This window comes from Grus americana, chromosome 5 (assembly GCF_028858705.1).
Source record: "Grus americana isolate bGruAme1 chromosome 5, bGruAme1.mat, whole genome shotgun sequence".
NCBI classification, from domain to species: domain Eukaryota; kingdom Metazoa; phylum Chordata; class Aves; order Gruiformes; family Gruidae; genus Grus; species Grus americana.
This window is the reverse complement of record NC_072856.1, coordinates 350,793-377,813: the sequence shown is the minus strand read 5'-3', so window position 1 is coordinate 377,813 and position 27,021 is coordinate 350,793. Positions and strand designations below refer to the sequence as shown.

The 27,021-nt window shown below is 59.8% G+C and overlaps 4 protein-coding genes across 16 annotated transcripts; 3 read left to right on the top strand and 1 right to left on the bottom strand.

Moving 5' to 3' along the window:
• The first annotated feature begins 2,031 nt into the window (after window positions 1-2,031).
• On the top strand, window positions 2,032-5,378 carry LOC129207460 (dispanin subfamily A member 2b-like). Its single transcript, XM_054828421.1, has 2 exons — window positions 2,032-4,088; window positions 4,965-5,378. Exons 1-2 carry the CDS (start codon window positions 3,873-3,875, stop codon window positions 5,130-5,132), a joined length of 384 nt encoding a protein of 127 aa, XP_054684396.1. The 5' UTR covers window positions 2,032-3,872; the 3' UTR covers window positions 5,133-5,378.
• On the top strand, window positions 5,167-9,772 carry LOC129207459 (dispanin subfamily A member 2b-like). Its single transcript, XM_054828420.1, has 3 exons — window positions 5,167-5,341; window positions 6,144-6,367; window positions 7,055-9,772. Exons 1-3 carry the CDS (start codon window positions 5,329-5,331, stop codon window positions 7,199-7,201), a joined length of 384 nt encoding a protein of 127 aa, XP_054684395.1. The 5' UTR covers window positions 5,167-5,328; the 3' UTR covers window positions 7,202-9,772.
• Window positions 8,364-9,772, top strand: IFITM5 (interferon induced transmembrane protein 5). The gene is made up of 2 exons (XM_054828419.1): window positions 8,364-8,549; window positions 9,175-9,772. The coding sequence occupies exons 1-2, from the start codon at window positions 8,364-8,366 to the stop codon at window positions 9,391-9,393; spliced, it is 405 nt and encodes a 134-aa protein (XP_054684394.1). The 3' UTR covers window positions 9,394-9,772.
• Window positions 9,773-11,580: 1,808 nt separating this feature from the next.
• Window positions 11,581-26,727, bottom strand: PGGHG (protein-glucosylgalactosylhydroxylysine glucosidase). Of its 13 annotated transcripts, none has more exons than XM_054828407.1 (16): window positions 26,257-26,727; window positions 25,982-26,131; window positions 22,148-22,415; window positions 21,400-21,610; window positions 20,376-20,811; window positions 19,173-19,292; window positions 18,849-18,980; window positions 18,406-18,517; window positions 17,117-17,189; window positions 16,502-16,638; window positions 15,607-15,740; window positions 15,238-15,333; window positions 14,652-14,749; window positions 12,734-12,808; window positions 11,865-12,079; window positions 11,581-11,771 (listed from the first exon to the last, which is right to left on the bottom strand). In XM_054828407.1, exons 3-16 carry the CDS (start codon window positions 22,398-22,400, stop codon window positions 11,707-11,709), a joined length of 2,157 nt encoding a protein of 718 aa, XP_054684382.1. In that variant the 5' UTR covers window positions 22,401-22,415; window positions 25,982-26,131; window positions 26,257-26,727; the 3' UTR covers window positions 11,581-11,706. The 13 variants fall into 13 exon arrangements, 10 of the variants coding, with proteins under 10 accessions (XP_054684382.1, XP_054684383.1, XP_054684380.1 ...); XM_054828408.1 differs by having other exon boundaries at window positions 26,321-26,727; XM_054828405.1 differs by lacking the exons at window positions 25,982-26,131; window positions 26,257-26,727 and adding an exon at window positions 23,559-25,592.
• Window positions 26,728-27,021: the final 294 nt, after the last annotated feature.

The following is a 27,021-nucleotide window of genomic DNA, read 5'->3' as shown; positions in this document are numbered from 1 at the left end:
CCCCTGGCTCGGTTTCATTTTGGCAGGGGGTGGTTCAGGGTCCTCTCACCCCAGCTTGGCCGGCTGAGAAATAGCATCTGCCCTTGGGACACGCCTGGAGAGGGAAATTGTCCCTTGGCATGGAGCGTCACAGAGATGATGCTCAAGGGGGTGCCAGGCTCGGTGAACCCGGGTACTTCTGGGGAAGAGGCATCCACACGGGATGCAAAGCACTTGTAAGGCTCACCCCAAGGATGCGAGTAGCACCTCATCTTTGCCGGGGTGTCACCAGGAGCACCCCCACCCTCACCGACCTGCAGGAGGGGGGGTACGAGCAAGCAGAGCTCAGAGTAAGCTTGATTTGGGGGGGGGGCTGTGCGAAGGGCTTGAGCAAGATGAGCTCGACCATGACTGCAGCCACGCGCAGGGCAGCGGGGCCGGGAGAGGCTTCCAGAGGGAAGGGGAAGCTGCGAGCGGTGTGGCTCCATCCCAAATCGCTTTGCTGCAGGAGAGAGCTGCACAACTCAGCCCTGAGAGATGGGGCAGCTCTGGGATCGCCGGGTGACGGCAACGCCAGCCGGGCAGGGCTGCTTTCGGGGTGAAGCGAGACGGCGACCCCCCTCTCCTCCCCTCCACAGCCTTTTCAGCGTCAAGACTTCACGCCAGCCATCCCCGTCGCCTCGATGTAAGGGCTGGCTGGGAAGCGGGCGGTAATTCTCGCGCCTCCGGGGCTGCCAGCATGTGGCACCGAGCTGCCCGGCTTCGGCAGTGACCGAAGTGACCCGGGCACAACCCTGCAGAAACTGGCTGAGACGCACCTGGCAGAGCTTCAAGTATGCAGTTGGCCCGGCTTCCCCTTTCCCCAGCTCGCGAGAAGCCTCTGCACTCCTCACCCTCGGCAGGCTCAGGTCCTCAGGGCTGGGGCCCCACAAGGATGGGAAAAAAAGCCTTTTTTTTTTTTTTTTTCCTCTCCCCTAGAACATCGGGCTCCTGCCAAGAAGCCGCGCTCATGAGTAAGATGTCAGAAATCCCGCCTGCAAAACACAACGGTTATTTGTTGCAGGATCTCTGGCACCAGCCTCCTGGTGAATCATTTATTCCTCCGCTTCTTCCCGTAAGAGCAAACAAGCGTGTGCTCCCGGGCGAAACAGGGCTGCTCGCTGCCCGCCCGCCTCGCAGGCCACCGACGTGCCCGCCAGCGGGATACCCGCTCAAACGATCCCATCCAGCTGGGGGGGGGGGGCGAGAAGCCTTTTAAGAGGACAGCAAACTCTTGCTCAAAAACATCGCCCCGACCTTTCGGGCTCTTGGCAGCGCCGTTCGGTTACAGCGCTGGCAGCAGCCGCGTCTCATTATACAAGGGGCTGGCGGCGTGCCGACAGGGTGTGCTGGATTGCGCCCGCTCCTGCACGATCCTTCCTCTTCCTGCTTTCTCCCAGACCCCAGCAGGAGCCGGATCCAGCCTTATTCTGCCCAAATCCCTCACGGCACATCACTGCCCCGGGAGGTTTTGATACCCCCGCTGGCACAGGGGGGTGGGCTCACCATGTACCCCCGGGAGCTCTTCCCCCCTCCTCAGTCAGCCAGCACCCGCGAAAAGCCCTGGGGCGCGTCTTCCCAGGGGTGCTCTGCAGGCAAAAACCCACCAGGACGGTCCCAGTCCAATATCCCTGTCGGGAGCAGGATGGCGTTGGAGAGGCAGAAGCAGCCCTTCGCCCCCCGCACGGCCCCAAAACCCTCCCGCGCCTCCCCAAAGGGCAACTGGGCGTTTTCGGCACGGGGATGCTCCTCGGCACCGGGTTCCGATGGGTGCTGGGAGGGAGCCGGGTGGGACGGCGGGCGGGGGGGGGGGGGGCTTTGAAAGCAGGGAGATCGAAGCCCTTTTTCTGGGGTAAATCCACCCGATTCGGGGGCTGCCACCCCGCAGCAGGGAGGGGCAGGGCAGAGGCGCACCAAGGACGCAAACAGCCTGTTTGTGCTCTTAACGGCAATTGCTTCAGGCTGTTGGCAAGTGGCCACCAAGCCCTTGAACTCCTGGTCACGCTGCCAGAAGCGAGCTCTGAGCGAGCGGCAGGACCCATGCCGGCCCTCGGCGAGCCGCGTAACCCAACGAGCCGCTCTCAGCCCAGCCGGACAAGCCCCCCGCAAAGCTAACGGTCCCGCGTTCACCTTGCAGACCCTTCCTTCTGGGTGTGCGAAAGCCACCCGCCACCCCAGCGCTTCGCTGTCCTGCACCCTCCCTCCAGCGCTTGCCCCAAAAGCCGTCACCCACCGCATCCCCTTAACTCTGCGCGGCCCCGCTCGCGAGCATCCCCGGGGACCGAGCCGCCTCCCCGGGGGCTGGGGGTGCGGGTGGGAGCGGGGCTGGGCGAAGGCACCCGGCCAGCAGCAGCACCAGCACCAACGTGGGGTGAACTTTGTCTCTCTGCTTTCCAGCGCCTCGTTTGATCAGGTACAAGGGCAAATAAAATAAAGAGCTGGAAATGCTGGCGGGGAGGTGGGAATTTCATTGGGAGATTGGCAGCGAGCTCGGGTCGGTGAGACACCAGCTGTAATCCCACTTGTGCCACGGGTTTGTGGGAAACGGGATCCCTAAATGGATGCTCGGAAACGACGGACGGGGAACGAACCGGCTGCGCTCGGTCCTTGCGGCTGCCGGTTGCCCCCGGCCGGCACCCCGACGCCGCAGATCTTTTTGCCTCCGCGCAAGCCAGAGAAGCAGGCGGTGCCCCACGCAGGGACCCCGACACCCCAAAATGCAAGCAGCTTTTTTGGCAGCGCCGTACATCAGGCGTTGGGGCTGGAGTGCCAACACCCCCTTGAAATCTCCACCGAGCCCGAGCCCTCCTCCATCCATCCCCTTGCCCATCCCCGCCAGCCTCCCCGCTTCCTGCAGTGATTCCTTAATTATATCACGACCCAGTGCCACCAGGAAGTAGCTGAGGAAAAGAAAAAAAAAAATAATGTTTAATTTCCTGTGCATTCGGTTCAAGTGACCTCAGGGGCCGGGGCTTTCAGATCCGCACCCAGAGTACCGGGATGGCCAGAAAACCTGCGGTGCGGCAAGCGCAGCTGACCAACAGCTTTGCCGGCCTCCTGGCACAAACCCTCTGCACTTCCTGAGCGGGGAAAACCCCACTTCTCAGAAATATCAGGGATGGGTTTCTCTTCATCATCCTCTCTCTCGGCCCCCAGGAGCCGGCCATCGAGCAGGAAGGATGTAGGTGTTTCCAAAACCCACATAGTTTGTAGCTCTGGGCCCTGGTGGTTTTTTGATTCAGATGTTTTTTACCTCCCTGCTGATTTCTTCAAGCTTTCTTCTTTGCTTTTTCCACCCTTCAACCCCTTTTCTGGCAGCCACAAAACCTCACCACGGCTGCAAGACCTTGTCATAGATGCGGAAACGAAACGGAGGAGAAAGCTCTCAAAACCCAATGTGCAGACCCAGCGGTTGGGAAGGGGGTTTTGGGGGGGCCGGGCGCTGCCCCCCCACCGGTGGCATGTCCCTGCTGTGACCGAGTAACCCCGGGAGCACGGCTCTGCCCCGACCTGCCCAGGGCAGAAATTGCCTGAGAGGGCAAAAAGCAAAGCTGAGCAGCCAAGGCGCCCACCCCATGGCATCGCCCACCCCATGGCATCGCCCACCCCATGGGCATCCCCCTCTGCCTGCCCCCAGACCGTGCCCAGGGCTGCGGCTCTCCCCCCGCCTGGCCCTGAGCCCCCAGCCCACCGGGGAGCCTCCCCCACCCCACGGCCCGTCCCAAGAGGCCCCGTGCACCCGCCCCGGTGCGCTGCGTGGTGTCAGGCGCGTGGCCCCACCCCGGCAAACCCTTCCTCTCGCCTATAACTAGCCAGGGTGCCCGTGCCCTGCTCCTTGCCGGTGCCGGGCTGCCATGGAGAACTTCCCCCAGTCCGTCAGCATCAACATGCAGCCCTACGGCGGGAACGGGGCTGGTTCCCCGGCCACCGCCTTTGGCCCCACCGTCACCTCTTTTGTTCGGCCAGAGCCCGTCCCCAGCCCCCCGGACTTCGTGCTCTGGTCCTTCTTCAACGCCATGTTCTGCAACCCCTTCTGCCTGGGCTTCATCGCGCTCATCTTCTCCGTTAAGGTGAGGGAAAAGTCACCCCCATCCCACCACCCCCCTGCCCGGCTCAGGGGTCCCACCTTCTGCCTGCCCCCATACCAGGGCTCCCTAATCCCCCCTCACCCTGTCCCATCTTGTCCCACCCCACCGAATCCCACCCTGTCCCATCCTGCCCTACCCTGCCCCAGCTTGCCCCAAACCACCCCGTCCCCACCTTGCTCCGCACCCAACGTCCCCGGCAAAGCCACCATTCGAGGGCCACCCGTCCTCCTTCGGTGCTTCGGGAAAGGGGGACCGGGGCAGCACGGCAGGTCCGGCTCTCCTCCCACGGACTCGAGCGAGCCCCGAGCCATCTCCCGCCGGGGGAATAAGGTGGGCAGCCGGCTCCCAGCTCCCTCCCACGGCGCTCCTGAAACCACCGCGCAGCTTCGCCCCTACCTGAGATAAGAAACTACCGATCCCTGCGTGTTTTTCCTTCGTTACCTTGACAGCGAATCATTTTTATTGGGCGCCCTGATAGCCGTAGAGAGGCACATGTCAGCATCTGCCGGCACCGCGGGAAGTGCTGCGTGGGCACTCCCGACCGGACCCCCCCCTTCTGCCCCGCTCTCCCCCTCCTGCGCTGCTGCCCCAGCCCCCCCGAGGACCGGGCAGTGCGTTGCTGAGCATAATGGCTTTTAATAAGCCATTAAGAAAGCGCTTTCAGGCTGCCGTGAGCTCCCTTCCCGCCACATCGGGGCGGGTTTCATGGGCTTGCGGCAGAGCCCGGCGGATCCCGGTGCCAGGCTTTGGCGAGGTCGGCTGCTCGACGGTGAGGGAGACCGGGATGTCCCCTCAGCCCATCGCCACCGCCTCCGGCCCGTGCCGTTTCACTACCCATCTCCCTCTCCTGATCCGCAGGCCAGGGATCGCAAAATCGCCCGGGACCCGGCAGCTGCTGGCACCTACGGGAGGACGGCCAAGCACCTGAACGTGGCAGCGCTCTGCCTGGGCATCGTGTTTACCATCATCGGTATCGTGCTGCTGGCCACGCTCTACAGCAACAGGCAGACCAGCGGACACTTCTAACCCCGTCCCACCGAGGAGCAGCGGCACCAGGGCCTCGTTTTTCCCTCCCCTCCATCCTGCTCATCCGAAACCCACCCGCTTCGCTCCGGGGGGAGACGTGCGGCTCCTGCAGGACCTTTCTCCCCACTCCCACCAGACAAGGGGGTGTCCTCAGGCACCCTCCTGATGTACCCTGACTGAGACAACCCTCTTCAGCATGAACCCATGGGGTGAGCTCGCAGCAAATAAAGCTCCTTCCCCACCCTTCTCCTTGGAAACATCATGCTTTTGGGCTTTGGGAGGTGTTATTCCCCCCCAGGCACCCTCACCTCGGGGGGCTGGGGGTACCCCATAACTCAGATGAGTGGGGAGGCAGGGCTGAACAAGGAAGAGCAGCAGGAAAGGGGCTTGGAAAGGGTGTGCCATGTTGGTGCCGTTAAATACGAACACGCACACCCTCCCGGGTGCCTTTAGAGATACCGCGTGCCCTTCCCAGACCAATTTCTGTGCTTCCTCCTGCCCACCTTACCCAGCACCCCAGGCAGAGATGGCCCCCGCAGGGAGGGGGGCTGCCAGGCTCTGCAGCCCCTGCCGAGGAACCCGGGGCTCAGCGGGGGGAGCTGGGGGGGTCCCACCTGTGTCCGCACCCACCTGCCCCTCGTTTCGGCACCCTGAAACCATCCGCCCAGCCCACAGCCCTCCCTGCCCCACCTCGGTGTCCCACCTCGTCTCCCCACCCTTCGCTGCCAAGGGACCCGCTCCCCGAGGGGGAAACGCGGCTTTGGGTCCCCGCAGTCCCCTCGGGTCCCCTCCGAGTCCCCAAAGCCGCCCCACACCCGCCAGCTTACACCGGCTGGGGGTAGGGGACACGGGTGCCCGTGTCCCGGGTGGCAGTGCCACCCACCGAGGAGGGGGCCCCGGGGTGGGGGGGGTGCCCGGCCGCTCCGCCCGCGCTGGGGGGGCCCGGGCCGGCGCTGGGGGCGGTGCGGGGCCGGTCCCCATCCCCGGGCAGGCTCGGTTTCGTTTCCGCAGCGCTCCCTCCCCCGGCTCCCGGCTCGACCCGCCCGGCCATGAAGCCCCGGCAGACGGAGGTCTCCATCCCGCTGCAGCCCCCCGAGCGCGGGGCCACCCCCGCCGCCGGCCCCGACGGGCAGCCCCGGGACTACGTGGTCTGGTCCCTCTTCAACGTCCTGCTGGGCTACGGGCTCGCCTACCTGGGCTGCCTCTGCTTCCCCGCGCTCGTCTTCTCCATCAAGGTGAGAGGGGGGCGGTTTGGGGACCCCCGGCCGCCACCCCCGGTCCAGCCCGGCTCGGTCCCCTCGAAACGGCCGAGCCGTCCCGGGACCCCCGGCCCGACACCCTCCCCCCCCCCCCCCCGCCAGCTCCTCCCGGGCCCCCCCGAGCCAGCCCAGCCCGGTCCCCAGGGCCATCCCGGCCCGGGCCCCCCGACCCGCTCCCCGACCCAGCGCCCCCCGACGCCACCCCTGCGCTGAGATTCCGCCCCCCCCCCCAATCCGGTCCCCTCGAACCAGCCCCACCCGGATCTGCCCCCCATCTCGGGACCCCTCCATCCGGTCCCCCCCGACCCAGCCCGTGGCAATGCCACCCCTGCCCTGGCCCCCCTCCGTGCTCCCCTAGACCACTCTCCCGATCCGGACCCCCAGACTCGGGACCCCCAGATCCGGTCTCCCCCATCCCAGATTCCCCTGATGCCACCCTGCCCTGGGACGCCCCCCCCCGATGCGGTCTCCCCCATCCCAGACCCCCGATCCCCCTCCCCACCCCCCCCCAAGAGCCAGGACTGCGGTCAGTGCCCGGTGGCTTCACCCCCTGCCCCGGGGCGATGTGTCCCTGAGGTCCCAGCACCACCCTGAGGCCACCCTGGGTCAGGCTGGGCCCCCAGCCCGGCCCCCCCCCACTGAGCCCCCCGTTTGCCCCCACAGGCCCGCGACTGCAAGGTGCTGGGGGACCTGGAGGGTGCCCGGCGGCATGCTGCCCGTGCCAAGATGTTGAACATCATCTGTTCCCTGCTGATGGTTCTCTCTGTGGTCATCTGCATCATCATCATCATCATCACGTTCACCACCTGACTGCTGCACCGCCGCCAACCTGCTTGCTGCCACCCTGCAGGGTGCTCCTCCTCCTCCTCCCACAACCTCCCTGCTTTGGGCAGGTGGTGCAGGGGGAAAGGGAGCGACGCCCCGTCCCCTCGCTGCCTGCACCCCCGGGTGTCCCAGCACGGCCACGGCATGGAAGGGGATGGGTGGGCCAGACTGGGACATGGGGGACAGCCCCCTTTCTTCGCTTCTGCACCTTGGCGGGGAGCTGCTGGGCTTCCTGGTGTTTAACCGAGCTATGACATGTATATAGATCGCTTGCCACAAATAAAGCTCGTCCTGCCAAAGCCCCTTTCCTGTCGCCTTATTCACAGCGGGGAGGGAGAGGAGCATCCTTGCACATCTTCGGGACAGCCTCCTCCTCCTCCCGCTGCCGCCAGCACGTGCTGCCCACCAGCTCCGCAGCTCTGCCGCCATCCCTGCTGCTGCGCAGAGCGCTTCCAGCCCAGACCACAGATAAGTGTCTCTAAAGATTTAGGCGTAGCAGAAGGAAACAAAAACCATCTCTGTGCTTCTCTGGCCGTCCACACCCCCTCCTACCACACAGCTCCATCTCCTCCCGCTTCCAGGGCACCCTGTAGAGCTTTGCTAGAAGTAGCTCTTCCACATTTTAGGATTAAGTTCCCATTTAATGCATCCGGCAGCCCAAACGTGCTGCAAATGAAGGGTCTTCCCAATGAAGGGTCTTCCCAGCCGAGATCACCTGGAGGGATTGGGCTGATCGTAGCGGGGCGAGCTGGCGCAGCGAGAGATCCTGGCACCGAGAGTCTGTCTCGTGTTGGCCCCTCGGGGTGATGGCCACTTGGCTTCAGTCATCCCACGGCTCCATCCCGACAGTCCTCCCCGAGAGCTCGGCCTCTCCCTCGGTCACGCTGGAGCCGTCTGTGCTCCTCATCGCGGGAGGAAGGCTGGATATAAAAAGCCTGTAGGCTCGCAAAACCAAGTTTGTTTCTCCTAGCTCCCGGCCAAGCATGTCTGATAACCACAGCCTGGGGAGGGCTGTAATTTCTCCGTTTATATATAGAGGAGACGAGGCCGTGCCGTAGACAAGGACTATATAAAGGGGCCGCCCTGCCGCGCTCCCCCAGCCAGGCTGGTGGAGCAGGAGAGCCGCGGGGTGCCCCTCTCCGTGGCCATGGACACCTCCTACCCACGGGAGGACTACCTGCCCACGCCGTCCCACAAGCGGGAGCCGTCTCCCACCGTTCTCGCTGTCGGTGCCTCCCCGCCGCCCCGTGACCACCTCATCTGGTCCGTCTTCAACACCATCTACATGAACTTCTGCTGCCTCGGCTTCGTGGCGCTCGCCTTCTCCGTCAAGGTACGTGTGCCGAGCGGGGACGGGAGACTGGACATTTGGGGTCAGCTGGGAGCCCTCCCCACGCTGATGCCACGGGATGGACTTCCCCAGGAGACACGGAGCTTCCGAAATAACCACCTGGGAGGGCGGGGGACGAGACCCCAACACTCAAGGGACTGGTTGCAGGTGACACCATCGCCTGATAAAGCGCCCCCGCTATTAACGAGGCTGTGAGACTCCCTAGGCACCCACAGCCTCCTGCCAGCGCCGGAGGAGCAGCTGCTTCTCCCTAGAAGGTGCCGGGGGGCCGCGATGCCCCCAGCCCCTCCGCCCACCCTCTGGCAGGAGCAGCTCCAGCTCCACTGGACCAGGGTGGAAAGATGGGGGCGAGCAGGGCCCGGAGCCAGCGAGGCTCTGGAAGAAGCAGGAGGGAAAAACCCAGCGGGGCCAGAGGGGAGCAGGAGCGCACGGAGCCGGCGGGCAGCCCGGGATGGACGGGCAGCCCCGCTCTCGGCACTGCCCGGGGGAACTAAATTGCGGGCTGCAAGGGGACCAAAGCCACGGAGCAAGGGTGGGAGGAGGGGGGCGAGGGGGAGGGAGCTGCGGGCAGCCCAGGCGCTGCTGCCCCGTCTCTTGGCTGTTGCAGGCGCGGGACCGGAAAGTGGCCGGGGACGTGGAAGCTGCTCGGCACTTCAGCTCCAAGGCCAGGTGCTACAACGCCCTGGCCACGGCGGGGAGCGTGGTGCTGCCGCTGCTGCTCACCGCCCTGGTCATCACGGGCGTCATCCACCTCTCCAAGCTCGCCCAGGAGTCCGTCGGCTTCTTCACCTACCAGTTCAGCGGGAGCAACGAGGAGGACAAGTGACCGGCGGGCGAAGGGCTTGTAGAAACTCCTTCGCATCACTGGTGGCCCCCCCAGAAAGACCACTGGTCCAGCATAACCCAGCCGCCACGCCGGGCCACGTCCACAAGCTTTCACACCCACCGGGCAGCGTGCGGCCGGGGGGGGGGAGGCAGCCCCACAAGCTTCTCCCGCACTGCTGCATCTCCCCTCACCCTCCCCTGCCTGGTCCAGCACCCCCAGCCCCGCAGTGCCCATCCCAGCTCCCGGCCACGCTTTTTGGGGCAGCTCGATTGTTTTTGTTTACCCTGTTTTGGTTTTTTAGCTCCCTTTATCCCGTGCGGAGCACAGCATCCCTCCAGCCTCAGCAATCACTATTTAAATCATTAAAAGTTTCACACGTTGCGAGTCTCCTGCGTGCGTAGTGCAGGGGGGGGGGGGGCGGTGCTAAAGGGACAACACAAATATGACTTTTTTGCTCTGGTCGTGTTCTTTGCAGTCAGGAGAAGTAATAATCTCCGTGACCCTTAGAGCCACGCAGGCAGGGGAAAGAAGCAGAGAAGTCTCTTGTCCCCACGGGGACACGCTCACGAGATGTCACCCCCTCCAAGGGGAGCGGAGACTTGCAAACTCACTGCAGCAAAGCGGACGTCCCGGGCAGGACACAACCCCGCTGCTCGGTGCTATCATTGCCCTCCCCCGGCTAGAGCTGGCTCATTTTGGCAACGGATCCCTTGGGATTTTTTGGGGGGGAACCCCCGAGACCTGGCTCAGGTCTGGGCTTTATCCCCAGCCCCATCAAAATCCAAACGCAGGTGCAGCCCACAGGGCTGTTATCAGGGTGAGGGGACGGCGGGGTCCGTTTGTCCTGCCCTGCCCCCAAGAATTCCTGCTAATTAGGGCCTGGGTGACTTCTGACGAGGCCCGACGGAGTGCCAGCATAATTATAAGGCGAGGGAGTCGCTTCGCCTCCTTCCCTAAGCGTTCCCACATGCTGCCTGCGGCAGGGAGCAGCCGCAGAGCTTTTTATAAACTCCGTGGGATTCAGCGAGGTTCCTGGGGCTTGTTTAGAGAGGACAGCCCGCGGCGGGGCAGGGAACACCTTCGGCGTCCCCTCGCTTTGACCCGTGTCTGCTCTAGCAAAGGCGGGGGGCTCCCCCCCCCCCGAAGGGGGATGCAGGAGGGGAGGATGCTGCGAGGCGCAGAGCCGGGCGCACGCAGGCACAGCCCTTCCCCTTCCCTCCCTCGGGGCTCGCTAACACCAGAAGTGCCTTCAGCGAACACGCAGCTCGGCGTTCGTTGCTCGCGTGGAGGGTACTCAGCTGGAGGAGGACTCTGCCCAGACCCCAGAAAAACGCTGCGCTTGCCCCCTGACGTAACGTTAACGATAACTGATGCCTGCCTTGAAGTCAGAAGGGCTTTAACTCCAAAACTGTTCCAGAAAGAGAGATGATAAGCCCTTATCTACGTTAAAAACACGATAGGGATGTTACCCAACCAAAAGCATTTCACTCCCTTTGGGCAGCACCCAGCTCCTTTGAGTTACTCAGCGTGTATTTCGTGACTACTATCAGTGCTAAAACAGCACTCACCTCCAGCCTTACTTCTGTCCACCCTGCCACGCTGCCTGCCGCCCCACGCTGCCCTTACGGCGTTTCTCTCATTACGGGGTTCAGCAGGATTCGGGGGGTCCCGGCTGCCCGGCGTATCGAAACCCTGGAGAACACTGAGCACGGGGGCCGAGGGCTCCTCCTCTTTTTGCTCGCTGGCAGGGGCAGTGGCGTGGCGAAGCAGCGGTGGCTGAGCCTCCACAGCCCTCGGAGCCCCCCGAGCAACGCCAGCGAGCGGCCGAAGGCGAGGACCAAGCCAGGACGTGCTGGAGGAGCTGGGAGTCGGCACACGTAGGGGCTGGACCAAATACAGCTCCATGGGGCTGGGGGCATCCTTGTGAGTGCCGATGTTGGAAGCGTAAACAAGTCGCGGGTGTTTAGGAAACTCGTTTAAAACGGTCGCTTTGAGGTTTGACTTTGTCTCCTCTGCTAAGCGAGGGATGCTGAAGGTGTGGGAAGGGGAGCGGGGGCTCGGTGCCCCCAGCACACACAGGGATGCTCAGCGTCACTCAGGGAGCTGCCACCACCCCAGCCCTGGGGACAGCTCGGAGCCCAGCACCCCTCCCCGGGGCCACAAAGACAAATGGCACGCACAGATCCACGGGGGCAAAGGGTTTATGGCACAGCCTGGCACCCCACCTTCCACCTTGACCTTCCCCCTCCAACGACATCCGCCCTTCAGCTTGTTCCTGCTGCTTCGGTGGGCAAAACCCGGATCAGCCGGGGTTTAAAACGTCTCGGTGGACGACCTCTGAATCCAGCCGGCCGCCGTGGGGAAAGAGACGCTCTGCCCTACAACAAACACCACCCCGTGTGAGACGTGGGAACGGCTTCTCCCCACATTGCCTGTACTTTGGGAAGCAGACCCAGGCGATGACACCGTACCTTCACGCAGGGCAAACCGCTGCCGCGACTCCTGCAGCACAGCTTCCAGGGGAGATGCTGGAGGGCCCCGGGGAGACTCGGTCACTTCGATCCTGATCTCTTCTTTGGTGATGGTGAACTTCAGTCTGTTGCCAAAGTAGGAGACGCCGGTGACTTTCAACTCGTTGACGTCAGCAGGAAAGGCAGGGTCGAAGCAGAGGCTGGACCTGGTGATCCTGGGAAGGCAGGAGCACGTCGGCGGCAGGAACAAGGGGAAGCAGCTTTGGGGCTCAGCCGCCTCCCCAGACAGCACAGAGGACCCTCCCGTTACTCCGCGCATCTGTGGGCAGAGTCCCTGGTGCCTCCCAAGGATCTGCGGGCAAATCCCAAACACGCTGAGGAAGCACCCGCTGAAGAGCTACTCGGGGCCCTGATTTCTCAGCCCAGCACCCCAAGGCATTCCTGTCCCCCTTCTAGGTCCTCAGTTGGGGTCTGTGGTTTCCATTAGGTTGGATTTTAATTTTTTTTTTTTTAAAAAAAAAAAACAAAAGAGAGCACAAAACCCGTTATTTTTTTCTTCCAGGGCAGCTCAGTTCCCCACTGCAGCTCAGAGTTTGGCTTCAGCAGCAGCTACGCCGGCAAAACTTCGGGCAAGCCCTGCTCTGCGACGGGGAGGGGGACGGGCACAGGAACAAGCAGAGGTGGCCACGGACCCCAAGCAGGAATCGCCACTGAATTCTGGTCACACGAACCCATGGGCACAGGCTCTGGGCCACGGACTGGAACCGAACCCCAGCCCTGTGAGCAGCTCGGGGGATGGCCGTGCTGGGATTTTTAGGATACAAGTTCAGCTTCAGCCAAAATACCGAGCAGCAAGTGTCTGTTCTCACCTGCCATTGCTCCGAAGCTGTAGGACATCGGTGAGGAGATGGTGGGACCTCACCTTACACCCGGTGGAGACGCTCCTGGAAGCACGGCTCAATTAAATCCTGAGACACGGCTGACCGCTAGCACTGCCCCTCTCTGTAATTTGCCATCTCAGCAGAGATGCGTCCGCACAGCTCGGTTCTCACTTTCCCTCCAGGCTGTGACCAAAGCGGGCTGGCAAAGTGACCTTCAGAAACCCACATCAGCTCCCACTCCCGCCAGCTGGAAGGGCTTTAAACTCAGCACCACTACATGTGCTCCTTCACCGAAAGATTAAAAAAAAAAATTTAAAAAAAAAAAAAATCAAGCAAACAGCTTGAATCCTTTCTCCAAGCCCTTATCCAAAGTCAAACAGAGGAGGAGGAGAAAAGAACGGTCACTGTTATCTCCTACTCAAATCTTGATACGTGAGAGCTCTTGACCACCAGCTCCAATCTGTTGAGAGGGCTCAATGGACTGGAGAGGACTCAAGCGAGGCTCAAGAGACTGGAGAGCCTCAGCGGCAGGCCAACGTGCCAGCCAGGGTCCATGGCTTACAACGGGCGAGGCAAGAGCACGGCGTTGCGGGCTGCGTAAATGTCATCTCGGCATCTGTGGAGATTTGGCTGGAGCCCCAAAGCCCGTGGCTTGAGCCTGTGCCGAGAGGGGCCCAACCTGACACGCACAGAGCATCTGAAGACCTTCGAGCTTTGCAAAAGCTGAGATTAAGGTTTTCAGCTGGGAATATGGTAGCTCACACCCATCTCCACCAAGAAACTCGTGGGTTTCTCAGCAGCTTCTGGCCACACACACAGAGTATAAACACATAGTTAGTGCTAGAAGGTTTCACTGGAAATCAAAAGGCTTGCCAGTTTGATCCATCCTCAGTTAAGCTAAGAATATGCTCAAGAGACTGTTGCTTCAGGGTTGAAACCACCAGGCTGCTTTGGATACGAGACACAGCTTTGCAATTATATGAACAGCTTAATGTTTTCTCTAAGATATTTTAATGCTGTGGCGATGCCAGCTGAGCACTTTCCTCCGCGGAGGCTTGCAGAGCCACGTGTGTGCAGATGGCGGTCTGCTTCAGAGGGGCTGCAGGAGGTCTTTCCGCACCACATCCAAAGGAGATAGGATGATGTTATAGCTAAGCCAGAGGACAGACTTGGGGAATGACATTTAGCTTCCCAAATGTGCAGCTAACTCATCAAGTGACCCGGAGAGAGTCTCTTACCCGTTCTGAATCTGTTTCCAGTCTTTAAAGCGGGAATAGGCCTAAGGCAGTTCAGTGTGGTGGTAGAGGACGGGGGTCTCCGTTTACAAAGGTCCCCTTAGAAAGGCCACAGGGTATAATAAGCAGCAGTCCAGTATTTGCCTGCAAGGTGGTGGTTGTATGGACTTTCTCTTCAATTACTTAACCAAAAGGCCAATGCGATTGGTGGATCGTATTTAAGCTTCATCCACGCTTACTGGAGAAACCAAAGCTACAACCACCTATGGAGTGGGCAGGTCTGGATGTGCTTCCGATGCACTGACATCAAAACGATACAGGCCAGCCACGATCCTGAGATCATACAGAGATGTCCCTCTTCGCTGAGAGTGTCAGCTGGTGTTGAAGAGCTCGGCGTTGGCCTAACTTTGACCCCTTTTGAAGCCAACGGACCAAAGCTTATCACTTCCGATAACTCCACCCTGTTCTCCAAGAGTGACTAACTGTCCCCAGTATCCACCGTTCATCCGGGAACATTAATGTTCCTGTTTGTTTGTTACCTACTGGGAAGGTGTTCTGGATGCCGCAGGTTCCTTTTTCATGAGTAAAACCACATTGCTCCAGCTAAACAGTAAGGTTTCAAGTGACATGTAGTTGCTTAGAAATTAAATGCGATGTAACGTAGCTCTCACCTGAACCCTGTGTAGCCAAAGAGGACAGCTTGCAAGAATCCACCCATCCCTGTCAAGAAGTTCACAGCTCCTGACCCATCTGAGTTCTCCACCCAGATCTGCTCCAGCAAGAGAAAGAAATGACTCAACAGTTGCATCGGGACTCTTCACACGGTTTTGTGGGTTTGAATACGCTTATCATCATCACTGTCACGTATCTGAGGTGTTGCAACAACCATGCCCTGCTGCCCATCCTGGCGTGAGGTGGTGGGTGGGCTCTGACACCTCTCTGAATACCACCATCTCCATTCCCTTTCCTATCCCTGGCAGGCAGAAGGAAGCCTGGGGTGAGCACGATACTGACCCATGGCTTGGGATTGCCGGGTGGGAAGCAGATGCCTCCTTACAGCTCTTTGGAAGCACGCAGAGAAGAGACAGAGCGTGCAACCACCCAGCTCAGTATAACAATAACCTAGTGACCACAAGTGCAGCTGGCACGGGCTCCAGTCCACGCGATGTTTCTCAGTGTGATGTGACCTACTTGGGAACCGGCAAGATAGAAGCAAGACCCTTTTGTCACAGGAAGCAGTCACGCCACGCAGCTAACCTTGAAGGGCTCCGTGATGTTGCTGAAACACTTGTTCAGTTGGCTCTGGGCTCTCTGCACCTCCTTTAGCTCCAGCCAGCCCACTGCGAACATGCTCTGCAGGAGAGAAACCCGGCCTTTCGCCAGCTGCTGTCTCCCCCAGGTGTGAGAAACCAGCAAAAGCTTCAGAGCGACACCACAACTGGCATCCCTCCGACCCAGAGTGGACATCTTCAGCGCGCATCTCTAGCTCTGCGCTGTCCACGCTCCCCGGGAGTTTAAAGGAGGTCTGGCAGATCGTGCCCGCCGATGGGGCTGGCAGCGACTAACTCAGATGGAAACAACCCCCCCGTGCATGAATCCCACCTTGGGCTTTGCCCCGCTCCTTACCCAGGTCATGGCTGGCCCGTCCAGCTCAGTGACGGGTTCGTACATCTCCAGGTCATTTCTCCGGACTTCAGAGCTCATGGGGTGCATCAGCGGGAATCCAAGCAAGACAACATCGGCTTGTTTCACAGGCTCACCTGGGGAAAGGCATCAGTCAGACCACGTACGTCAGCTGGGAATAACCACCAGGCTGATTGTCTGTTTACTCACACGGAGAACAAACCTGACTCACGCAGAATCATAAACTTAGAACAACAAACACCAGATGAACGGGGGAAAGGTAGTGGAACTGCACGAGGACAACTCATTGCTGCCTTGCTAAAGGAAGACCAGAGCTTATGGTTTGTCCTTGGCGCTGCGTCAAGGCAGGACACCGGCACAGCCCCAACGCGATGGCACCCAGACTGGCGTCACCTATACTTCGGGTGCAAAGGAATAGCTCCCGCCGTGCTGTGCACCCTGCCCATAACGCTGAGAAAGGGGGCACTGAACTGGGCACGCATTGCCACTGGAACCAGCCCCTTCACCTCCAGAGGGCCAGGGGTGGCTGGAAGGGCAACGCATGGCGCTTGACCTTGGAAAGATAGACCTGTCAGCAACGGGTTCATAGCAAACACGTCACCTGCAGCCCAGTACTAAGAGTCTCCTCCTACTCTCCGTGTTCCCAAATTTCCTGATTTTATGAGCCCGCTAATGAGAAGCGATCCACCAAGAGGCAGAAAAAACACCTACAAGCCAGGCTCTGCACACTGGCAACCCAAACGCTGCCCTTGGAGACCAACGCTGGAGATTTCTACTTCAGCCGACCATCCAGCCGCTGCTCCCGTCTTCGAACCGGAGTCCCCACTTCTCGCAGGCTTACAAAGAGCGAGCAGTCTGCTGCTGCCTCTCCGCTCACCTGGGCGGTAACCGTCGTACTCGGGATGATATTTCCTCTCCGCATCAAAGGGCACTTTGACTTTCTTGGCACAGTCCACCCACTCCTCTGGCACGGGGATCAGGAAGTCCCGAGCAACGTCAGCTGCAAAATTTAAGCTGAAAAGAAGCGAGAAACAATGCCTTGTCAGGCATGGGTGCCTGTGACCCTCTCAGAGACGGAAAGAGAAGAAAAGGAACAGAAAGAATTAATTGAGCCATAACTGCAAAGAAACAGCTACTCTGAAAGAACACGGGTCAAAGTTCAAGCTTGGGGTAACAGCTTTCATCGCAGGAGCTGGGAGTCCGTTCCTCTAGCTTTAGGTGTCTCCAGCTGGCTAACTGTATAGACATCTCATAAAACGCAGGGGGAGAAACCCTCCCGTGCAGGGAAACCCCTCAGCCTCACGCGGACACCTGAAGCGGGTCAGATGAACCACCACGGGACCACCTACCGCAGGAGGAGCCCAGCTCAGACAGAGGGACGCGAGGAGAGGAAAGGTGCATCCCACGCGGGAGCCCTGCCGCCTCCAACCCCTGCCAGACCGCGGGGCAGAAGAGAAGAGAGACGGGCCAGTGCTCCAAGGCGTGCGGTTACCTCCGCTGGGCCACGGCGTTGGTGTAAACAGAGTTATCAACCCGGCAATGGTACTCATCAGGGGGCATGACACCTGGAGGAAGAGGAAGGGACACTTCACACCGCAGCACGCCCGAGGTTTGCCATGGCTTTGTGCCCTTCCTCAGGGAAGCGGCACGAGAAAGGGAAACCCTCCCGACGCGGCGATGCCTGCCCACGCGGCGATGCCTGCCCACGCGGCGAGGTGTCGCCTCTCTGCTTCTGGTAGGATCCCACAGCGATCTCGGTGCAACGCTCAACGGCGGTGCTGCTTGTTGTGAAGGACAAACAACCTGGCTGACAGCTTTGGCTGATGGGCAGCAGATACCTCAACCCAAGGGCATCTCCCTCGCTTCGCAGGCAAGGTCATTAATTCTTTCAAGTCATTCAAGTCGATCAAGTCATTAAATCTTTCCCTAAATATAGGCTCAGCCCCTTCCTTTGCTGCTTTCGTGCAGATTGTCCCCAGGAGGAGAGATGGCCGCTTCCCAAGAGAAACATGAAAATAGACATTGAATCTGTGACTCCTTTGGGGGCACTGGGGCTGTCCCCAAGGATCTTCACACCGAGAGCCAGCCTGCAGCAACCCCAGGGGCTCTTCTAGCTCTGTTCAGCCCAGTTTCACCAAGATCCCGTTGTTCTAACCCGTCCTTCTCCTCCAGACCCTCCTCCCACAAACACCCCTCCTTCGCTTCTCCTTTTCTTCCTCAGTGTCCCCTTCCAGAAGCAGCCCATCGGTGGTAACTCGCACTCGTTAACATAACGTGCTTCAGCAGGATTGCTGCCTGCGGAGAGACCCTTTGCCTTGCCAGACACGTCAGCCGTTGTACTTGTTCGGCACCAACAGCACCAGACGTCCTCCAAGGGATTAAACTTCTGCAGGCTCCTGGGGAATTTAAACTCAGATCCCTCAGAAAAGTCCTTCCTCTCAAAAGCCCTTGCACTCTGTTTTCTCTAAGTGCCGCCAGTCACAGCGCAGACCTGAAGGCACCCACGCTCGTGGCACCAGCTCGTACCACCACGGAAGGGGACATTTAGAGGTGTCCTATGAGTGGCAAGGGGCCGAGAGAAAAAGCGACCGATACCGTGGCGCTGGAAGAGAGCTGTGTGTCTTGTCCCGTGTTCACACAGACACAAACATTATCCTGAGATATTCCAGAGGGCAGGAGTCTGAAGTGCCTGTGCACTCCGTCCAGGTCTGGCTGAAGGGGCTCCAAGCCTCTGCTGGCAGACCCCTTCCCTACAAACAGGCCTGGCAGTTGCAGAAGTACCTTTGATGTGGTAGCATTGCTCTTCCTCGCTCCACACCATCCTGCTGCACCAGTACTGAGCCACGGCACCCACCAGCTTCCAGCCTCCATCCTCCCTGAACAGCTTCTGGTCCTGGAGGGAGCCAAAGCCAGAGAAAAACAGGGTCATGAGAGACGCTCAGCCAGACCCAAACTCAGTAGGAAGACAGGAGCTCTCAGGAGATGGACACAGCAGGAGAAAAGGTCAGAAAACTGGCCTGGATTGAGCCAACAGGATGCTGAGCTGCCCAAGAGGAGCAAGGACAGAGGAGGCAGAGCTGAAGAAGGGACCCTGGGGTGCTACCGGCAATTCTGACGGGAGCAGACAACAGCAGAGTTTCTCTCCTGGGAAGGGACAGTGACAGTCACCAGATGCCCTGCAGGCCTGGCCACCGGGCCATCTGGGTGGCGCACGCTCCCTTTACCTGCGTGGTGCAATAATACTGCTCAAAGGCCATCAAAACGTCCCCAGTGACATGGATTTCTTGGTCTCCATAGATCTCCTCAGGGCAGACTTCCCGGCCAGTGGCTGCACTCTCCCATGGGAACTTAGCACCCTGCCAGGAGAAGACATCCATGTGGAGCTGAGCACAACATCTTGAGATGCCCCAGTCCATCACCTGTAGGCAACGCCCTGCTCACAGCTCCTGGCTAAAACTAGAGCCGGAGAGGAAGAGCAGAGCCCAACTGTCCTCCTGCGTGACAGTGACTGGGTTGCATTGCCCTCAGCCCGACATCTCCGTCCCCACCTCGTAGCCTTGCTCCTGCGCGTTGCGTAAGGCTCCTTCCAGCATGCGAATCCGGTACTCCAGGATGGCTCGGGCAGCTTCAGGATAAAACAGCAGAATGTTCGGGAACATCCAGGTGTCCTGGAAACATCCGAGCAAGGCAAGATGGTGGGACTGGCTGGTGGGGCACCCAACTGCTCCCACCAGTTTCGCCCTTCGTGTCCGCCCTCATCCCAAATGCTCTGACCGTGATTTTGCTACTACTTAAAGGTGCTGTCCCATGGGCTCGTTAAAAGGGATAAATCCACAAGGGACTGTTTCTGCCATGCCTGCTGCTCCCTGGTATCTCACCGGGATGATCTCCGCAGAACCTCACACCACGCAGGAGAAGGGAGGCAGGGGTCCTCCAAAGCCAGAGGCTCTGGAGAAGGTCAAAACTACAAGCATTGCCAGGAAGAAAGCACACAAGGTCCGCAGGACCAAAAAGCCCTTGCCCACTGAAAGACCAGACTAGGTTTAGCACAGGAGGCTCAACACCATCCAGCAGCATCTCCTGCTCACGCCATGCAATCGTTATCAGCTGCAGAGCTGCGCACCCACTTGGTGTGGCTGCTCCGAGAGCAGATCTAAGCCTCTGGCTGAGGCAAAGCCACCCCGCTCAGCCAGCTTATTGAGTACGCACCAAACCCACGTTTAAAAGCTGAATGTGCCCATCCCAGAAAGCGCTTCTGTTTTTTCAGTGGTTCAGGCAGAACGGGGCTCGCCGATGCCACCGAAGCTGGGAGGACAAGGGCAGGTTTCAACCTGCCTTGTTTTAAACAGCTAAAGTTGGTGGCTGTGCTCTAAGGCGGTCACTGACACTCCCTTGGGTGAGCAACCTGAACTATCTTAGCCCCAGACCTCAGCCTGGGGAAGGGGGCTGCCCTGCGGCGGGGTCTCTCCCGGCCCCTCACCACCACTGGCTACGCAGCAGCCCCCGGCACCCAGCTTCGATTTAGGCACTTTGCTTCTGAGGTGGAGGACAACCCAGATGAGTAACTCCAGGGATCGAGCTGGGTCTGGGCAGCTGTTACGGAAGGAGCAGGAGGATGCTCTCCAAGGAGAGGCTGGTGCCGAGGTACCCCTACCTGGGGGCGAGGAGGAGACCTCCCAGCAGCCTCCTGCTGAGTCTTCTCCACGCTGTGCAAAGCCCCCAGGTCACCAGCTAGCACACCCTCCACCCACCTGGTCCCAGAAGACGTGTCCCCAGTAGTCCTCGCCCCGACTGCCGTTGGACAAGCCACCAGGGCTGATGCCGTGGAAGAGGAAGCCTGGGTTCCCCCCGGGCGGGATGGCGCTCAGCAGGTAGTAGAGACACCCGTAGATGGCCTGCCTCAAAGGCAGAGGTCCATCCACGTCTATGCAGCTGTCTCGCCACACCATGGCCCACGCGTGGACGTGGGAGGAGTGCAGGGAGCCAGCAGCGATGAGGGCCAGCCCTTCGCTGTAGCTCCTCTTCACCTCCTCTTCGCTCTCGGCCACGGCCGTCAGGAACTCCCAGGATCGCTCCCGCTCCTCCCCGCGCAACGTCAAGGCTTGCGGCACGGGAGTCCAGAGCATGTGCACGGTGGGACGGGGTCCCCCCTCCACCTCGGGAACCAGCGTCCTCCCGTAGACATAGCTGTGGGAGACAGCAAGCAATGGGGAAGGGGAGAGCAGAGCAGGTGGGACTCCATGCGTGCCCACCCACGCGGAGGGGACCTCCCCCAGCAGCTGAGCATCAGGCTCCTGTTCCCACCTAGGATGGAAGCTCCCTTGTCCCCACGCTTCAGCTCGGCTCTCCTCCCACCCCCAAACTGCAGGAGACTGAAATTCATTACGACTGGTCCCCAGTCGGTCCCCAATCCCAGCAAGCCATTTTGAGAGGTCATCTCCTCCAAACTCACCACCTTCCCCAAACTCATTTCTTTGTAATCACTTCTAGTCCCTTTGGTCTTTGTTGCTCTTTTACATGTCAGCGTAAATAACAACTCTGGAGTTGCAAGTAATAAAAGTGTTTCTATACTTAGTTTTGGGATTAGTTGTGGGTTTGGGTTTTTTTACATACCCACCAGGAAGAAGCAGGTTTGCACAAGCCTCCACGCTGCTCACCGCTTCAGTCTAGCTCCAGCCTTATTTTTGCAATTTACTCCCTAATGGTGAGCAGGGCAGCATGCAACAGCCCATGAAGGTGTATCCAGGGCACGGTCACCCCATGACCCAAACTCACTGTGCTCCCTGGAAGTCTGGTCCTCGGCTCAGGTCCAAGTCCTGGCTCTTTGGCACAAAAGGAGTCTGGAGCTGGACCGTGATGGGCTGGGTGGCATGAGCTGATCGCTGGATGGTGATGCTGAAGGCCATCAAGTGGACGAGGGAACGGTGAGCGTAGATCTGATGGGTGGCCGCATACTCAGTTGACTGGAGCACATGGCTGAAGGTTCCTGTAAGCACAACGAGAGCCATCAGCCTTTTGAACCACCAGGTCCTGATGTTCTGCCCCAGACTCCCACTTCTGCCCTACCTACTGGTTCCTACCAGCAAAGGAACCGCCTTTCCCAGGTCCAGATCCAAACACAGCTTTTGACTGGACAACACTGTTAACACACTCAATCTGGCCAAGCCACTGAGAAATTATTCGTGCTATAAAACATTCTCTCAGGCTTCGTGATTAAACAGTTTTTGCTGAGCCTGGCTCCAGCAGGGATTGAGATATAGCCTGAAAATCGCTCTTATTCTCACGAGAAAGGGGAATTTTCCACTTGCTCCACGCAACTGCAGAAGAACAATGCCCTGCAGGTGAACCGAGAACGGGGAGAAGAAAAATGTGACCTTGTGGAAGAGGCAACATGGGCAAAGAGACTTTTAACTTCTGGAAGAAGGTCACCAGCAGTTAGGGGGAGAGCGCGATGGGTGCCCAAGAGGAAGATCTGACAGGAGGCAGCAGGACAGGGAGACTCAGCCCGTGCTTTGCTGTTTACCCGTCCGGGTGTTCAAGGTGAAGGTCTCGGCCAGGCTGTCCGCACTGGGCACCGTCATCCTAACGTTGACGGGGCTGGGGATGTCGGCACGGTGCGTGTCTCCCACCGCCCCGTTGTACACGCCGTTGACGTGGAGGATGTCACGGTACACGCGGGTGCCCAGGTAAGCGTTGGTCACCGTAGCCAGCAGCCGCGGGTCCGAGGGCAGCGACGTGGAGGTGAACGCGGCGGGGTCCTCTCTGCCATCAGCCATTCTTACCAACCCGAGCTGCAGAACAGCAGCAGCAGCGTCAGGTATGAGGGTTGAACGGACAAAGTCGGGGCAGGCTGAGCGTGGCCTCGTTAGGCGGCTTGCAGCCCCCGCGTTCGGCCGACGTCCATCTCCATAACCTTCCTGTAACGCCCCGGGGACGGCGGAGCTGGCTGCTCGCCTGCCTCCGGCCTCGTTGCATTCCCAGGGTCCCCGTTTCTTTTAGTCTCCTCTCGGATCACCGCATGCGCCTCTACCAGTGGTTGTTCCCCCCCCGAGCCCATTTCCTCCTCTGCAGCGTCCCTGTTCCCCCTCCGCTCCGGCCAAGCAAGGCAGCTCCTCCCGCTCCCCCAAACCTCACCGGCTCACGGGTTTTGTCACTTCTCCAATTCCCCCCCTTCTTCCTCTTCTGCTGCCCTCTCTGTGACAGGATCTCGCCGGTTTCTCCCCATACAACGCAGCCACCTTCCTCCTCTTCCTCCCCGTTAAATACTCTTCTGTGGCCCCAGCGCGTCCCCGTCTCCCGACTCACCGCACCCCCGCGCTCCCCCTCCCGCTTCCAGCTCAGCTTCACTTACTGGCTTCCTGGGTAGGAGCTTTTTATTTCATTTATATATAGGTATATGAAAAGGTATATTTATGTATAAATATATATTAGAGACAGATATAAGCAGCACCTTGCAAAAGGGAGCTGTAGCTGGCGCCTGGCAATACTAAGCACTAGAATAATACACAAACGATAAAAATAAGGCGCTGAGAGACCCCAAGCGGAGCCGGAAAGCCAGCCGGGGCGGCGGGAGAGCAGCGAGCGCACGCCCAGCCCTGGCAGCCCCCAAAATCCCCCCCGCCCCCCGACAGCAGCCGGCTGCTGGGGGGATCGGCTCGGTTTCCTCACGCCAGGCAGTGCCTGAGATTGAATTGCGAGAAAAATCCTCCTCCTGCCCGCAGGAAAGTTAAAAAAACCCCAACAAAACCAAAAGGGGTGCGGAGACGCGGAGGTCGGCCCTTGCCTTCGGCCTGGGGCTGAGCGCTGGCCGTGCAGGCAGAGCCTGCTGCCACGGGGCAAAGGACGGAAGTTACCCAACTGAGAAAGAAGGAAGGAAATCACTTTTTTTTTTCCCCCCTTCCTTAAAAAAATAAGTGCAATAAAAAAAAATAAACCTTGACATGCAGGTGTTTGCCCAGATGAGCTCCTTGCCCCACGTAGGGAGCACGGGGGTCCCGGGGCTGCTCTGGGGAAGGAGTTAAGATAAAAACCAGCCTCCAATGATTTGTCACGTAAAAGCCGCCTGAGAAACGCGGCGGCAGCCTCAGCGGAGAGCTGCGTCTGCTCTGCGGGGGAGCGGCACAGACCTCCGTGGTGGGAGCCCTTTGTCCCCAGCCACGCTCCATCCCTTTTCCTTGCCTGCTTCCCGAGGGAACGGATCTGGACTGCAGCTCTGGCACGCCTTTCCCGGCTTCCTTCCCGTGGCCCCGCCGCCGCACGCTTTTCCGGGCACGGCCCCGGTGCCAGCGAGCACCCTGCCCCGAGATCCCGCACCCCACGGCTCCCAGCCCCTAACGTCCCCTGCCACCTCTAACGCCCGGTCACCGTCGGAGCGGCATTTCCCCAAGGAGGGCCGGGTCACCTGCCATTACACCAGAAAACGCCTGTCCATCCCCGGGCTGAGCTCCACCAGGGCCGCACCATCCTGGATGCGGCACCCGCCCCAGCAGGTCCTTCACCCCAGCGTGAGGGTGCCCTGGCCCTCGTCTTGCTGCAACGCGGATCTCCGAAGAGATTCGTGACTGAGTTTGACCGGTGCGAGTCCTCGAGGCAGCCGGCAGCCACGGTGCCGCACGCGTGTCCTCTGACCGCGGCAAAGGCTCAAGCTATCTTGCCTTGCGTGGCAGGCAAGCCGAAAAGCAGATCCCGTAACCGCTGAACGCAGCGGCCAAAATTCACCCATTGCATCCTTCGGCAAAGGGACGCGACAGCCCCTCCGCGGCCGCTTTCACTCCCCATCAAACACGAGGGCAGGACAGCACAGAACGATTCGTTACAAACCCAAGTTTTGGGGTGTGAGGAGCAACAAAAAAAAAAAACCAACCAAAAAAAGAGCAAATTACTGTGGATCTAAATGGACATTCCCCCTGGATCCCAGACGTGCCTCCGGCTCACTCATCAATGCTCACTAGAGGATGGCGGCTCCCAGACCCACCTCTTACTTGATGCTATGTCTCTCCTACCTCAAAGCCCTTCCTGCTCCCTTCCCCACGCTACGAGCCACCCCCGAGCTCAGCCCCGCGCGGGGCAGCCCCAGCTCGCACCCTCCGGGAGCATCTTCGTGGTTCCCCGCTCCGCCGCCCGCGTCCCCAGCGCCTCAGAGGGGCGTCACGTCAGCGGTTTGTCCTGCCCCGCGCAGCGCGTTCGCTCCTTGCGGGAACGAACCCCTCTCAGCAGGAAGACCCACGGTCCTGTCCTGTATCAGGGGAGACACGGAGAGCGCTGCGGCCAGATGCCATGCCTCTCTGACCGACCCGCTGCCTCTGCCCTGGTGCTCGGAGAGGAGGATTATCTCACTGAGCAACCCAGCGTTTACAGGACAGATATTACACAGCTGTTCTCCTCTCTGTAAATCCACAGAAAAGCCAATGTCCGACTCGAGCAAAGCTGCCATCAGCGTTAAGGAAGCAAAAACGTGTTTCCTCGGTCCAGAAGCAGCGAGACGCCACGTCTCTCCGCTGGCTGCTGCTTGGGGAAGGTGAAAGCTCCTCACCGCTTCCAAGCGAGCGAGGCGGGACGAGTCCCTCCAGATTCAGCCTCGAGCCCACCGCTGCCAGCCCCAGAGAGACACAGCCCTCGACCGAGGGGGAACACAGGGTCAGAGACCGCGCTGGGCACACGGCAGGAGCCTGCAGGGAAGGGTCTGGGGACACAGATAAAGGCGGTGCTGACTGCCCTACCTCCAGCTCCAGCCACGCTAAACAGGGCCAAAGGGAGGGCTTTCCACGGGCACACGTGGTAACGTGGCCTGGAGCAGCCTTCCTGCCGGAAAACACCCAGGGGAGAAGCTGAGGAAGAGGAAGAGCAGCAGCAAGGGTGTCCGGGTTAAGAAGAGCAGCTGCTGCACGCTTTCCTTACCAAAACCAGAGCCCAACCGTTAATATTTGCTCCCAGCTCTACTCCTTTCGTATTCAAGGATCTAACTCGGACCTTACCCCAGCAAGCTGAATTTAGTCTTTAATCTTTGCGACCAGCTGGTCCGGGCAAGGGCTGAGTCCACGGCAGAGGCCGGTACCCCCGACTGGCAGAGGCAGGCAGCCCCCCCGCACGCCTGGGAGCAGAGACCCCACCACGGCTCCGGGGAGCGAGACCCCCCGGCAGCCGCCAGCACGGAGCATCTCACCCCCCTGGCCGAGCCCGCAGGCCGGCACTCCGCTCCCTCTGCTTTATTAACGGAGTACTGAAACACTCTTTTTCAGAAAAGCCCTCTCACAGCAAGCCACAGCCTCCTCGAACTCTGCCGTAGCTTTTCCAAAGGAGCCGATCTCGCTGTGACCCGAACGGAGGGTTTCTGAAGGCTTTTCCCCCCTCCATTCACCTGCACAGTACGATTTTTCTCCCAGATAAGTCAGGGCACAGACAAGCGTCTCGAAGAGTTTCGGGGGAAATGTGTTAACCACATCTGTCCTTCACCACCAGCTGTTTCTCCAGCTTCTCAAAGATTTTAATTGGTCCTTTCCTTTAGCTCCTGTTCAAAACGAAATTTGCAAGGCTTTACTCCTCAGCAAGGAGATTATTCTCTTACTGTTCATAGAAAACACAACCGAGCCTCTCACAGCTGCCCCGGGTCAACGCGGCCACCCTCGCCCTCACCCCTGTTGATCCCAGCGACGCTCCTCAACACAAGCTTTTGCCACGGACGAGCAGCTCGATCTACCGGAGCAAAAGAAGGTTCCTAGGCAGGTTTTCAGGAAAGGGCCAAGGCACAGGAACGCTCCCCGCTCCTTCACACCCAAAACGCTGAAGATGGGAGGGCTGGGGGCAAGAGGGGACTCGAGCTGCCTGCAAACGACGGACGGGTGCTGGGTTGTTGAGCAGCTCCCCGAGCAGACGGGTCCTTCTTTATCCTTGGGTCTGGACTAACTGAAACCGAGCTGGAACTGCCCAGAGCCCACACGCCGTTGGGGCAGGACAGGGAGGGAGACGGTTGCTGCCCAGATGTTTCTTCCTGACAAGGAGGAGAGAGAGCAGCTGGTCCCAGCAACACGCAGGTCAGTATTTTTATCTCTAAAAGCAGGGTGAAGAGGCACAATGGAACACGGGCTTGCTCTAGAAAAATCTTTACTGTCGGAGGCTCTGCCACCCCGCAGCTCCGTGTCTGCTGCACAGAGATTACTGACTGTCAGCTGGGTGGAAAAGGCTCTGATGAGCAGGGACTCAAGGGGAAATCTTTTGGAAAGCCAGCTGCAAGCAGCAGATAGAAGGTAAGAGGATTCTTACTGCTTTTAAATTTCAGCAGTCATCTTTCATCAACAAACGGGTGCTTGACCAGTCGCGGTCCATGCAGCCCATCGTGCCGTTTTTAAGGTAAAAAACCCTGCACCTTCCCCGGACAGTTGTGCTGGGAAAAGAGCTCTG